Genomic DNA, 12,497 nt, shown 5'->3' on the forward strand with positions numbered 1-12,497 from the left:
GAAGGAGCTGATGAAGGGGAGGAGCTAATGATGATTAGAAGGAGGAACTGATTATAAGGGGGAGGAGCTGCTGATGAAGAGGAGGAGCCGATGATAAAGAAGAGGAGCTGATTATGAAGAGGAGGAGCTGATGATGATCATGGGGAGAAACTGCAGATGAAGGGAGGAGCTAATGATGAAGAGGAGGAGCTGATGATGAAGAGGGAGGAGCTGAAAATGATTAGAGGGAGGAGCTGCTGATGAAGAGGAGGAGCTAATGATGATTAGGAGGAGGAGCTGATTATAAGGGGGAGGAGCTGCTGATAAAGAGGAGGAGCCGATGATGAAGAGGAGGAGCTAATTATGAAGAGGAGGAGCTGATGATGAGGAGTAATTATGAGTGAAGGGGAGGAGCTTCTGATAAAGAGGAGGAGCTGCTGATGAAGGGGAGGAGCTTATGATGAAGAGAAGGAGCTTCTGATGATGAAAAAGGGAGGGGCTGATGATAAACGGGGAGGGGCTGATTAAGAGGGGAGAAGCTGGTGGTGAAGGGGAGGGGCTAATTGTGAAGGGGTGGAGCTATTGAGTGCTAAGGTTGAATTACAACATTTATTTTGGACTGTACAAGCAGACATTTTCTACAGAGACAAATACACCGCCTCCTGAGGGTGGCATGGGGTTCTACTCACCACATGCATTAACTGGCCATTTATTTCACTGGTTTGTTTTTGTAACAGTTAAATATTGTCATATACCGATCATGTTCATAATGATCAACAGTTTTATTCAGTAGAATGCAGAGAGAGAAGCAGGATATACCAGTCAAGACCAAACCACACTCACTGTGACACTCCTAGATATAATCTAGAAGAGCAGAACAGGCGCTTTCATCTGAATGTCGAAATGTAACCTTCCTAATGTTTGCCACAGACTTGAGTTGATGTGCATCAAGACTATAGAAACTCTCAGATGAAGGTCTCTTAGATTGTGCTTTGCTTTGCTCTAACTCTTGTCTGAACTTCAACTGGGAATCATTGGGAAGTTCTGGTTTGTAAGAAAACATTAATGTTCCATTTAGGACGACATTAAATTGCATTTATCAAACAACAGTGGTGTGTCATTTAAGATGGTGCTGTGATGAGCTCTGACTTCTGCTTTCTGCACTCTCACCAGTGATGCAGCCGCCGTGTCACATGTTGATTATTTATAAACCGGCCTGAAATCCTCCTACAAGTGTACTGTCTGATGTTAATCCACCGCTACAGGAAAACTATCGGATGTGGTGAGGGTCATTTTCTGGCTCTTTCTCAATGGCGTTAGTCACTCAGACCTTCTCCTGCAGTGTAATTATTTCCAGAGAAGCCATATGGAGGAGGACGTGACTACCTAGATTGAGGGAAATGAGACAAATCGGTTTCTTCTGATGATTTGAGGATAACTGGAGATGTAAAATCCTCACTCTGAGAGACTTTCGAACCAGATCTCCAACTTGGCAGGCAAGTGCACTAACTAGGGTGCTGAAGATTGCAGAATCAGGGCCTTATCATACACCCGGTGCCACAATAAGCCGCAAGATGTGTTTGGCGCAAATTGTTGCTATTTCCAGACCAGCGCAGCCCTAATTAATTTACCCTGATTAACTAGGTTAATTAGGGTCAGGTTAGGGTAATTCTTTATTTCTCTTTGCTGTTTGGGCTTATTGGAACCTAATTAGAATAAAACCTAAGTATCATCTTTTGATATGATGTACTTTTAGAGAAAAATGATGTCCATATATGTGGACTCATGGTCTGAATTTACATAAAACACTTTTTCCTGACTGTTTTAATGCATATATAACATTAGTTTTTTTTTAACTCGCTTTGACTATCAGAGAGTAAAAACAACACTTTTTTCCCCATTTTGGACAGTTAAAATAGTGTTTAGGACATTTGATATGCTGCAAAATAGTTGCAGGATGACACTGCATGTCTGTAACGAGATATAAAACATTAAAGTATTTTAAATAGCCACTGAAGAGCTAAAGTGTGCTGTCCATGTGGGCACCCAAGCCCTAGGAGGTTAACAGTGGTTTGTTCTGGAGACAATATTAATAATTGGGCTAATAATATTGACCTTAAAATAGCTTTGAAAAATGTCTGTGCCAGTGGTGTAGTGGTTAGTGCGAAGACACATGTGCTCACGGCGACCCGAGTTCGATTCCGCCTTGCGGTCCTATGCCGATACTTTCCCTCTCTCTGCTTTCCTGTCAATATACAATACAATATACAGTAGAATACTCTCTACTGTCCTGTCTAATAGAGGTGAAAATCCCCCAAAAAATGTCTAAAAAATTAAAAACTGCTTTTATTCTAGCCGAAATAAAACAATAAGACTTTCTCCAGAAGAAGAAAATTTAGAGGAAATACTGTGAGAAATTCCTGAATCTGTTCAACATCATTTGGACAATATTTGATGAAGAAAAGAAAACTCAAAGAAGGTCAAATAATCTGGATATATGTGACATATTTTATATATGTGAAATGCAAATAGGAACTTTTATGTCACACATGCCTGGCTGGGTCAGTAGGTGTTTCTGTGTGGAGTTTGCATGTTCTCCCCGTGTTGGGTGCTCCGGTTCCCCCACAGTCCAAACACATGCAGGTATAGGGGGAGTGATGAACTAAACTTGCTGTAATGCGTGTATGAGTGTGTGTGCAAGAGTGTATGGGTGTTTCCCAGTGTTGGGTTGCAGCTGGAAGGGCATCGGCTGCGTAAACATGTGCTGGATAAGTTGGTGGTTTATTCCACTAATAAAGGGACTAAGCTGAAAATAAAATGAATGAATGTCAAACATGTAATTGTTTGCCATATATATATATATATATATATCTCATATTTCAATGTAGAAGCTGGAAATCAGTTCAGTTTTCTAAAAGCTGTCTTGTGTTACACTCACCATTTAAACCTCCTATCCGGGTCACGGCACCAACTGAACCCCCCAACCCCCCGTTCCTATTCCCGCAGTGGGAGTCTTAACTCTGTGATGACTAGAGCCAGCTGTGTGTAGGAGTTACCAGTATATGCCTGATGAATCAACTCAATAAAAGAAACCATCACTGATTATTCTCTGTATGACATTGAAGCAGTTTTAGCTGCACTGCCAGCAAACGCAGACTTCATCTGGGTGTTTATCAGTGAAGTATGCATGTCATACACTGCAATCAAACTTACTTACACTACCTGACAGAAGTCTTGTCACCTATTCAGGTTTTAAGAACAGCAAATAATAACTGGACTTCTAGTTGATCATTTGGTATCTGAAGTGTCTTATATGAAAGGTAAAGGCCTCTAGATGAGGCTTATTTGAGATCAATAAAATATGATCATGTCTTGATTTTTAATGATTTGATTAGGACAGTAAGGTCTGACTCTGCTTAGACTAAAGTCTGCTCACTGAACCTTCAATAATGTCCAGTATAGAATATGTGCTCATGCTGCAGTGGAAACAGAATGAATATTGTGTCTGACTCCATCATGAGCTTGGAGGACTGCATCCATACATCTCTGACATGACTCAAATCACTGATTAATAAAGTCATCTGGAATGGCGAAGAAAGCCTTCTTGCAGGACTCCCAGAGTTCATCAAGAGTCTTTGTGTTCATCTTCAACGCCTCCTCCTTCATCTTACCCCAGACGTGCTCAATAATGTTCATGTCTGGTGACTGGGCTGGCCAATCCTGGAGCACCTTTGCTTTCAGGAGCATTGATGTGGAGGCTGAAGTATGAGAAGGAGCGCTATCCTGCTGGAGAATTTGCCCTCTCCTGTGGTTTGTAATGTAATGGGCAGCACAAATGTCTTGAAACCTCAGGCTGTTGATGTTGATCATCCACTCTGCAGAACTCCCCATACTGAATGTAGACCCCAAACCATGATTTCTCCTTCACCAAACTTGACTAATTTCTAGGGAATCTTGGCTCCATGCAGGTTCCAGTAGGTCTTCTGCAGTATTGGTGATGATTGAGATGCAGATCAGCAGATGATTGAGCAGAGAAATCCACCTTCTGACACTTTTACAGATGATCAACAAGAAGTCAAATGATTATGTGTTGCTCTTACAACTGGGATCCACGACAAGACTTCTGTCAGGTAGTGTAGACTTTTTGTCTTGTTTCTAGTCCAAAAATAAAAAAAACTCTGAAATCAAGAAGCAGACAAGCCAAAAAAAGGTCTTGTTTTAATAAATGAGTCAAAAATGAAGTGAGTTTCTCCTTAAAACAATCAGAATGATCTGCCAATGGAGTAAGTGACTTGTTTTAGCTTTGAAGCATCATTTTCCTGTCCCCATTGGCAGATTATTATGCCGGAGATGGATATAAATGAGTGTAAATGAGTCTGCTCTGAGATGTTGACAGGAATATGAGAGTTCATTTTTGACTCATGTCGAGTTCAAGTGCCCTCAATAGAGTCCCGCTGGCAGATTTAGTGTCTTTCCTGAGCTTTACAATCTGACTGGAACACAGCAAGAGTGAAAGCGCAGCTCACATTGACTCATGGTGTTTCCGGAGACTCTGCAGCAATGCATCTTTAACATCCGGCAGAGAGAAGCAATCATTTCTCAGCGTGGGTCAGGAGTGCACTGCAAAACATCCTTTTATTATCACTATCATCAGTATTATATTTATTATTAAGAGTTTTCGTCTTGTTTCTAGTGCAAATATCTAAAAGGTCTTAAAGGGCCCATAGTTTACCTCTTTTTTTATGATTTAATATTAATATTCTGGTTCTTCTGAGTGTGCCAGTTTAGCTTCAGTTTAAAACACAATTCAGATTGTTTTATTATAATGTGTTAAAAAGTGTCATGTTGGGGGTGTGTCCACAGCTCGCTGATTTATGGGTGTGTTGCTTCACATGTAAATTAGTTTCGGCTTCCCGCCAACGTAACAAGGGGCGGGGCCATGAGCTTACCCGCTCTGCGTTTGCAACAGAGTCTGATAGGCAGACTGAGAGAGGGAGCAGGAGTGAGAGGTTCAGCAATCAGTCATACATGTACGACTCTGACACAGACCAAGCAGAGAGTACAAAATCATTTGTGTCTTTGTACAGTGCTTTGTACTGTGTGCTAGTTTCAAGTGCCGAGCTTGTACACAGAGACTAATAACCACGCACACTGAATTAACTTTGACTGAGGCACCGGATGCGCCGCTCGAAGCCGCGACACGGCACACCAGACACTCTCTGTGGCGCGGCAGAAACATAAAGAGTCCCGAATCGTCGCGCCACGCATTTTTGAATTCTAAACATAGGTTTCTGCAGCGGTCCGCGGTGCCCAGCCGTCGACTTGAGTGTACCCTGATAGAAACCGATGTTTAGAATTGTAAAACGCATGCTAGTTAAGATCACAGGGAGCTTCTGGGATCGCGAGAAATGCAAACGGCTGAAGTATAAGGTAGACTCAATGAGAAGTACACATGTTTGCAAACCTACCTAAAGATACAACCAATAATTCCGATTAGAGCGATAATGTGGAGAATATTGATCTTGTGTTGAGCCCAATGAGCCTTGCATCTAAAAATAGAGCTAGCGTGTTCCTTTAGTGATATCGCTTCCACTCACGCTGAAAATGGCGGACGTGAATCAACAAACTGAGGATATGATGACGCGCCTGTCAATCAATATTGGTGGGCGGGGGGACCGCTCCTATGTAAAGTTGCGGTCGGTCTGAAAACCGCTCCAATTGGTCCACCATTTATATGTTGTTAAATTGAAAAAAAAGCACTGGGTGTGTTTATATTACCCCAATATGACGCTCTATACACCATACATGCACATATGTCTGTCCAAACAGCTTGAAAAGTAGATTTTTTACCATAGGTGCCCTTTAAATCAAGGAGCATTTTCTAGACATGCAAAAAATGAAATAATGTCCCGTTTTCCAGTTTTTATTTACTTAAAACAAGCAAAATAATCTTATTTTTTCCTTTTGACATTTGTTTATTTAACTTATTTTGCTTGTTTTCAGGAAAAACACTTCATTTTGCCTCATTATTTCTCAAAACAAGACTATATTCTTTGACTGTCTTGAAAATGCTTCTTGATTTTAGAGTTTTGAGATATTTTGGGCTTGAAACAAGACACTGAAAGTCTCCATTTATGTGTAGTTAACTGGTCCCAGAGCTTTAGCCAGGACAGATTATTGTGGACATTTTAGATATACATGACAATAAAAAAGTGAAATGATTAAGAAGGCGTGTGGACACAACACAAAATCTAAGTCAAGTAATTTCAGCATGTCAAATGTCTGTATGTTTCATGCATGAATCTAATAGACGTGCATCTGTCTGCATTAATGCAAAGCTTTATCTGGAAGAAACTCACACACACTGAAGTGTTGCATAAGTGTGTGTCCAAATGTGTGTTTGCTGACAAGGTTAATGTTTGTTGTGTTGTGTTGTGCGGATGTGTTCGCATGCGGTGAGGACTGAAACCTTCACTAACGCCTCTGACAGTAAGTGACGTGGGTGAACTGGCCTGGTTCTAGAGCAGATCTTTCCTTCCACTCGGTCTCATTAGCATCTCAAGCACTTCCAGACTATGACCTGACACTCAGTCATACACTTTAAAAATGCTGTTCCTACATGAAGTTTTGTCTTGTTTCTAGTCCAAATATATCGACATTCTTAAAGGTGACCACTTTTACAGGATACGAAATGCCTCTCTGCTGTCTCTAGAGTGTGTGTGTTTGGGTTTGAGCTGATAATAGCACAGAGATAATGTTCTCTAGCTCTCTGAAACGGACCCTTTCAGGCTTTAATACTAATTGTGGTGTTTTGGTGACTGTCGCTTTAAATGCAAATGAGATTTGCTCCTTTTCAGAAGAGGGCGGAGCTACAGACGCCTGTGCATCCCCATAGCATCAGATGTAAAAAGATATAGTGAGTGCTGGTCGTGTGTGCTTCATGCTTCTGTCAGGCTATGGACCAAAAGAAAAGCAATCATGCCAGCGATACACGTCGTATTATTATTGTTTTATTAAATATATAACAAAATAAAGCATCTTACACATTCATCATTGTTTACATTCATATCTAGAGTTCCTGAGTTTGTTAGCATTCAGATGCTGCTCTGTTCCACACAGGTGAGATCAGGGTTGCCAGGTGTCCACAACAAAACTACCCCTATAATAAAATTCCACTGCTATCGGTACAATGCATATCTTACATCACTGTATGCATTATACACACTTTAAAAAATCACTATATATCAGTAATTATAAACATTCTGTTCTCACAAATAAAATAATATTAAGAGAAGTTAAAAACGTAATGGAATTTGGTGTTTAACTGCTGAACAACTGTGATGTAAAATTAAGATATTATAAATTAATCGTTCAGTAAATTCCTAAATCAGATGTAAATAAACTTGTAGGTTACATATACTTTATATAGTTTATTTAGCATGAGTCCTGCCAATCTGTCACCATGGAAACCAACAGCCACACACACACACGCACACAAACACACACACAATCTCTCCTCCAGTGCACCTCACAGAAGTGCACTGACTCTGTTTTAATAATCCTAGCACAGTTTTATCATTCATCATAGGTGGAATAGACATTTGGTAGAGTAAAATAATTCAGTCAATTTGTCAAACCTTTGATAACCTGCACCAAGTGGTTAAAATGATCCCAATTCTGCAGGAAAACCACAAACTTGGCAACCCTGAGTGAGACGTTCATGTCCATCCACACATGCAGTGACGATACAGACACAACCGAGGCACTTCGTACGGATTTAAGACAAAATATGAGGAAGTTTAGGAGTTTAGGCATCTTTTCTGCGACGCAGCAGATGAGTATTACAGTACATGCAGTCAATGAATATGAGAGTCCGCTCTGACGCCTCTTTACATGTAGTGTAATCTACAACTCTTTAGCATTTACAATAATATATTTAACAAACACAAAATATTAGGGATGCACCAATAATAATGGGCGAAACTGGCATTTTTGGAAAGGAAATTAGGCAAAAATAAGGATATGCTAAGGCAACCGCTCATGTGCATGTATTATTATCTATATGTGAACCACATATGCTCAGTGGAAGAGCAAAGTCTGTCATATAACGCACATACAGGACATTTCTATGTAGTATGCTAGTTCCTGCTGCATGCAATAGTGCTGCTGTGTTGCCATGTTATTTAAAACGTGTTTATTTTAGTGACGTCTGTGCTTTTAAATCTGAATAATTATATTAATTGGGTTACATTTTAACAGTCATGCAGAAGTAAATGTATATAATATTATAAAATGAAATAATGAATGACTATTACAAAGCATTGTCTGCTTTCAGCCCAGAATGGTCAAGTTTGAGCCCAGAATTGTAATTTGGCTGCATCCCTGCAAAACAATATAAATATGACTAGTCTTAAAAATGTTTGATGCATATAAATATATTTCAGTAATAAATAGTGCTTGAGGAATGTGGCAGAGTGCATGTGAACACCACGGCTAAAACGTGGCGCTCTTTTCAGTCAAAAGTCCTCGTGGATCCGGTCTCAAAAACAGACCGGATTAGATCAAGATCCACGACTCACTGTCCTGAATCAGTCTGATTCTCTCGGTCACGAGGGAAGTGCTCCTTTTACTCCATCTATCAGAAATATCCCAAAGCCAGAGTGGTTGAGCTCCAGCTTCCAGTTGTGCTGTTTATGCTTGAAATCAGTCTTAGCTTTAGCCAAAAGCCGGTTTTCATTTTCCGTAAAGGTGATGACATTCCAGCAGGTCTTGCTAACGGTTGCATTCTCTCTGCCTTCATCTTGAGAAAGTTGGACGCTGCAGGTCAACCACGCATGCTGTTCGCCGGGTTTCACTGCGTGACTGGACTCTTTGGGAAAGATGACGTCGAACTGGGCAGGCTCGCACACGTGTGTGCATGAGAAGGTAAGCGTGACGTAAAGGAAGTAGCTGCCTTGCTCCTTTACTGTCAGCGCTTGTTGTACCTGATTGAAGCTGTAGAGGGAGCCAACGGTCTGGATTTCTCCGTAATTCACAGGTTTCCAAGGCATCACTCCTGTTTCTAGTTGACCTGCAGGACGAAAACACACAGTGTCAAAATATAGATCATTAACTAGAGATACAGAGGTGAAGTAGATCCAGGAGGTTTTTAATCACAGAATAAAGCCTGACAGATTTATCAGCGCTCTGATGTGCAGCACAGCAAGACTGAAGGCTTTATTCTGAGAAAACAACCAGCTGGATGTACTTTATCCTGATTATTACATGACTACTGGCCACAAACTGTAAAAACTAGACAGAAACTGTTGTTTTGAGCCATAATAGTTTATTAATTCTTTAATTAAATGCAAAGATGACAGAATTAAAAACTTCCCTGTGCATTATTCAGTAACTAGATGGCGCCAAACTGTCAAAAATGCAAAGCTGACAAACGAAAACAGCGGATGACGTACACACTATCCTGCGCATTATTCATACACCAGATCAGGGGTGGGCAAACTCGTTCCTGGAGGGCCGGTGTCCTGCACGGTTTAGCTTCAACACTTATTAAACACACCTAAAGACGCTAATCAGTGTCTTCAAGATCACTAGAAATCTATATGCAGGTGTGTTTGATTAGAGCTAAACTGTGCAGGACACCGGCCCTCCAGGATCGAGTTTGCCCACCCCTGCACTAGATGGAGACTACCAATCAAAAACTGCAGCGTGACAGACTCAGATTCATATGAATGTGTATGCTAGTAGATGGATGTGAATGTATTCACTGACGGTCAAGGTGATTCTCAGTTCCCGGATGAGTCTGTGTTATTCAGCGGTTGTTATGTGGGAATAACATACCTTGCAATGTCGTGACTGACCAATCAGAATTGAGTTTTCCAGACAGCCGTGTGACATATTATCACAACATTACAAGATGTGTAATTCCTCGATTAAACTAATAACACATGCTCATTTTAGAATCATCTTGACCATTAGTGAATATATTCATATATATATATATATATATATAGCTGTCACTCTGCTGTTGACTGTTTGGTACCATCTTGTGACTGAATAATAATAATAACAATGAAAATAATAATATGTCGATTAGTTTAGCTAGCTGTTTTCTTTCTTCAATCTTAACATTTATGGAAAGCTTGTAAATTATTACAGCTCAGATCAATATTTTGTATATTAATTATAAAAAGATATAAATTAAATTTAAAAAAGATCCTGTTTATCTCTTTATACTAGTAATTCATCAGAAAATTCTACATGTGTGAAGGCGGCTTATGTTAGCAGCATTTTTAATGAACTTACTGTTAGTGGCCTCCAGATATGCAAAACTCTGCATCTAGAAAGACAGGAAGACAGAAAGAGAAAAGCGGTTTAACTTGTGAAGCTCCAGCTCTGTGTGCAGCAGGTATGAACACAATTGAATCTAGTGCTAATGCAAACACTGCTCTACCTGCTCTGCTAATGCTAAAAAGGGTGTTTAAAGGGTGAACTGTCCCTTTAAACAACCAGTGTCTAATCAATGATTTGCTAATCAATGGCCCTGCATGGTTATTCATTATTAATATCTTCCTGATGTTTCATTCACAACACATATATTATTATTATGCTTATTACCATAATATATTCGATATATTTAAATAGTTAGCTAAGCTAACAGTGTAACAAAACATTAAAACAGCATATCCATAACTATGATACCATTGCAGCACATACAAGTCATATAGTTTACATCACAGACGCTTTTATTTGTACTAATAGAAGATAAACGCTAACAAGATACTGCTAAAGTAGTTCCGGCAGGTTTTGAGCGCATATTCAGCTCTATATGATTAATTGGCTGAATGATTTCAGTTATTTTAATGTCAAAACACAACAGAGGGCTTTGGAGGAGATGTCGAAGAAACTAGTGCTACACACAGAAGACATTTGAGGAGGACAAACACCTGACAAATAAAGTCTGAGAACCAACATCTGTACAGCTGTGTGAAATGGAGTATACGCGGAATAACACACTCAAAGTTAAATTATTAGAAAATAATGCCCACCAGTCATCATTTACTGCTGGAAGAACACATTTGTTGATAATCTCACCTTGTAAGAGGACGTTTGATCCAGGATACTGGCTAAAGATCTAGATTCCTGTGATTCTCCGGATGATCGCGCGTTCATTTTGCGCTCGATGTGATTAGCGAAGAAAAGCGCGCCCGCGATCGCGACCCCGAACATGAGGAAAAGCGCGATCACGGAGCCGACGAGGAAAGTGTCCAAACAGCGGCTCCTGGAGCGCGTGGCCGGCGACTGGCTCTCGACATCTGTGGACGCGGACATCTCCAAATAACAGCAGAAACAGCCGACAGTAATGAAGATCCGCAGCAGGTGCAGCTACTGAACTGACTGACAGGAGCGGCTTCATGTTTTATACGACGGAGGAGGAACTAACGGGTTTCCCTCGTCGAGTTCTCCTCCCACGAGACCGAGACACAGAAGAGGAGGATCAGAGAAAAACCGACCAACTTTCCGTCCTGTCGCTCTTGCGCAAGCGGAGGTGGAAAGCGGGAGGAATCTGAAGTGTGAATTTCTGTGACTGACTCCGTATTCCGCGCGTTATAACATGGAATATCGTCCTACATTTCTTTAATCTCTTTGTCGGATATTAGTTTAAAAAGGTAAGCAGATAGAGAGACGTGTGCATTTATTACATCAAATAATATAATACAGATAAAGACAATTATTATCCCTCAAATTTGAGTTGTTTTCCAGACATTTCCCAAGTGATGTTAAAGAGAGCAGCGCGATTTTCACAGCATTTTCTGTTATATATTATATATATATACTTTTATTTATTTTTTTTCTGGAGAATGTCTTATTTCTTTTACTTTGGAAGGAATACAAAGTAAAAAGTAAAATAAATAAGTAAATATGGTCACACTTTACAATAAGTTTCCCATGGTTCATGCATTTACTAACATGAACTAATTATGAACAATACTTGTTTATTAATCATAGTTTACCAATGTATTAGTAGGCTAACATTCAAATTCATGCATGTAACAATAACAAATAATATAATGTATTGTGTTTGTGCATGTTAGTAAATGCTAGTATCTAACATTAACTAATACAACCTTATTGTAAAATGCTACCATATTATTAGTAGTATTATTAGAACCCTTAAGAATATTTTTAACAAAAACTATTATCCAACGACTTGCTTAGTTACTCTAACTTGCCTATTTAACCTAATTCACTTAGTAAAGCCTTTAAATTACACTTTAAGCTGAATACTGTAAACTATATAGAAAAAAATCTGTATTGTCATCATGGCAAACACAAAATTAAATATTAGAATTTTTTCAAAATAAAAAATAAAGTTAAAAGTATTACACTAAAATCACGGTTTCACTTTACAATAAGGTTATCAATGTTAATTAATGCATTTACTAACATGAGCAAACAATGAACAGTACATTTACTACAGTATTTGTTCATGTTAGTTAACGCTAGTTAATGAAAATACA

The 12,497-nt window shown here is 39.6% G+C and overlaps 1 protein-coding gene across 1 annotated transcript; it reads right to left on the reverse strand.

The window, feature by feature from the left end:
- Positions 1 to 6,973: 6,973 nt before the first annotated feature.
- Positions 6,974 to 11,379, reverse strand: LOC130228823 (uncharacterized). Its single transcript, XM_056457324.1, has 3 exons — positions 11,071 to 11,379; positions 10,282 to 10,315; positions 6,974 to 9,049 (listed from the first exon to the last, which is right to left on the reverse strand). Exons 1-3 carry the CDS (start codon positions 11,305 to 11,307, stop codon positions 8,586 to 8,588), a joined length of 735 nt encoding a protein of 244 aa, XP_056313299.1. The 5' UTR covers positions 11,308 to 11,379; the 3' UTR covers positions 6,974 to 8,585.
- Between the last annotated feature and the right edge of the window lie 1,118 nt (positions 11,380 to 12,497).

This window comes from Danio aesculapii, chromosome 1 (genome assembly GCF_903798145.1).
Source record: "Danio aesculapii chromosome 1, fDanAes4.1, whole genome shotgun sequence".
In the NCBI taxonomy this organism is placed as follows: Eukaryota; Metazoa; Chordata; class Actinopteri; order Cypriniformes; family Danionidae; genus Danio; species Danio aesculapii.

Excerpts from the sequence above, each read along its gene's own strand:
- LOC130228823 (XM_056457324.1), bottom strand. The coding sequence starts at position 11,307 with ATGTCCGCGTCCACAGATGTCGAGAGCCAGTCGCCGGCCACGCGCTCC. Across the intron at positions 10,316-11,070 it reads ATCAAACGTCCTCTTACAAG|ATGCAGAGTTTTGCATATCT; the intron begins GTGAGATTATCA and ends CTGTCTTTCTAG. Across the intron at positions 9,050-10,281 it reads ATATCTGGAGGCCACTAACA|GTCAACTAGAAACAGGAGTG; the intron begins GTAAGTTCATTA and ends TTCGTCCTGCAG.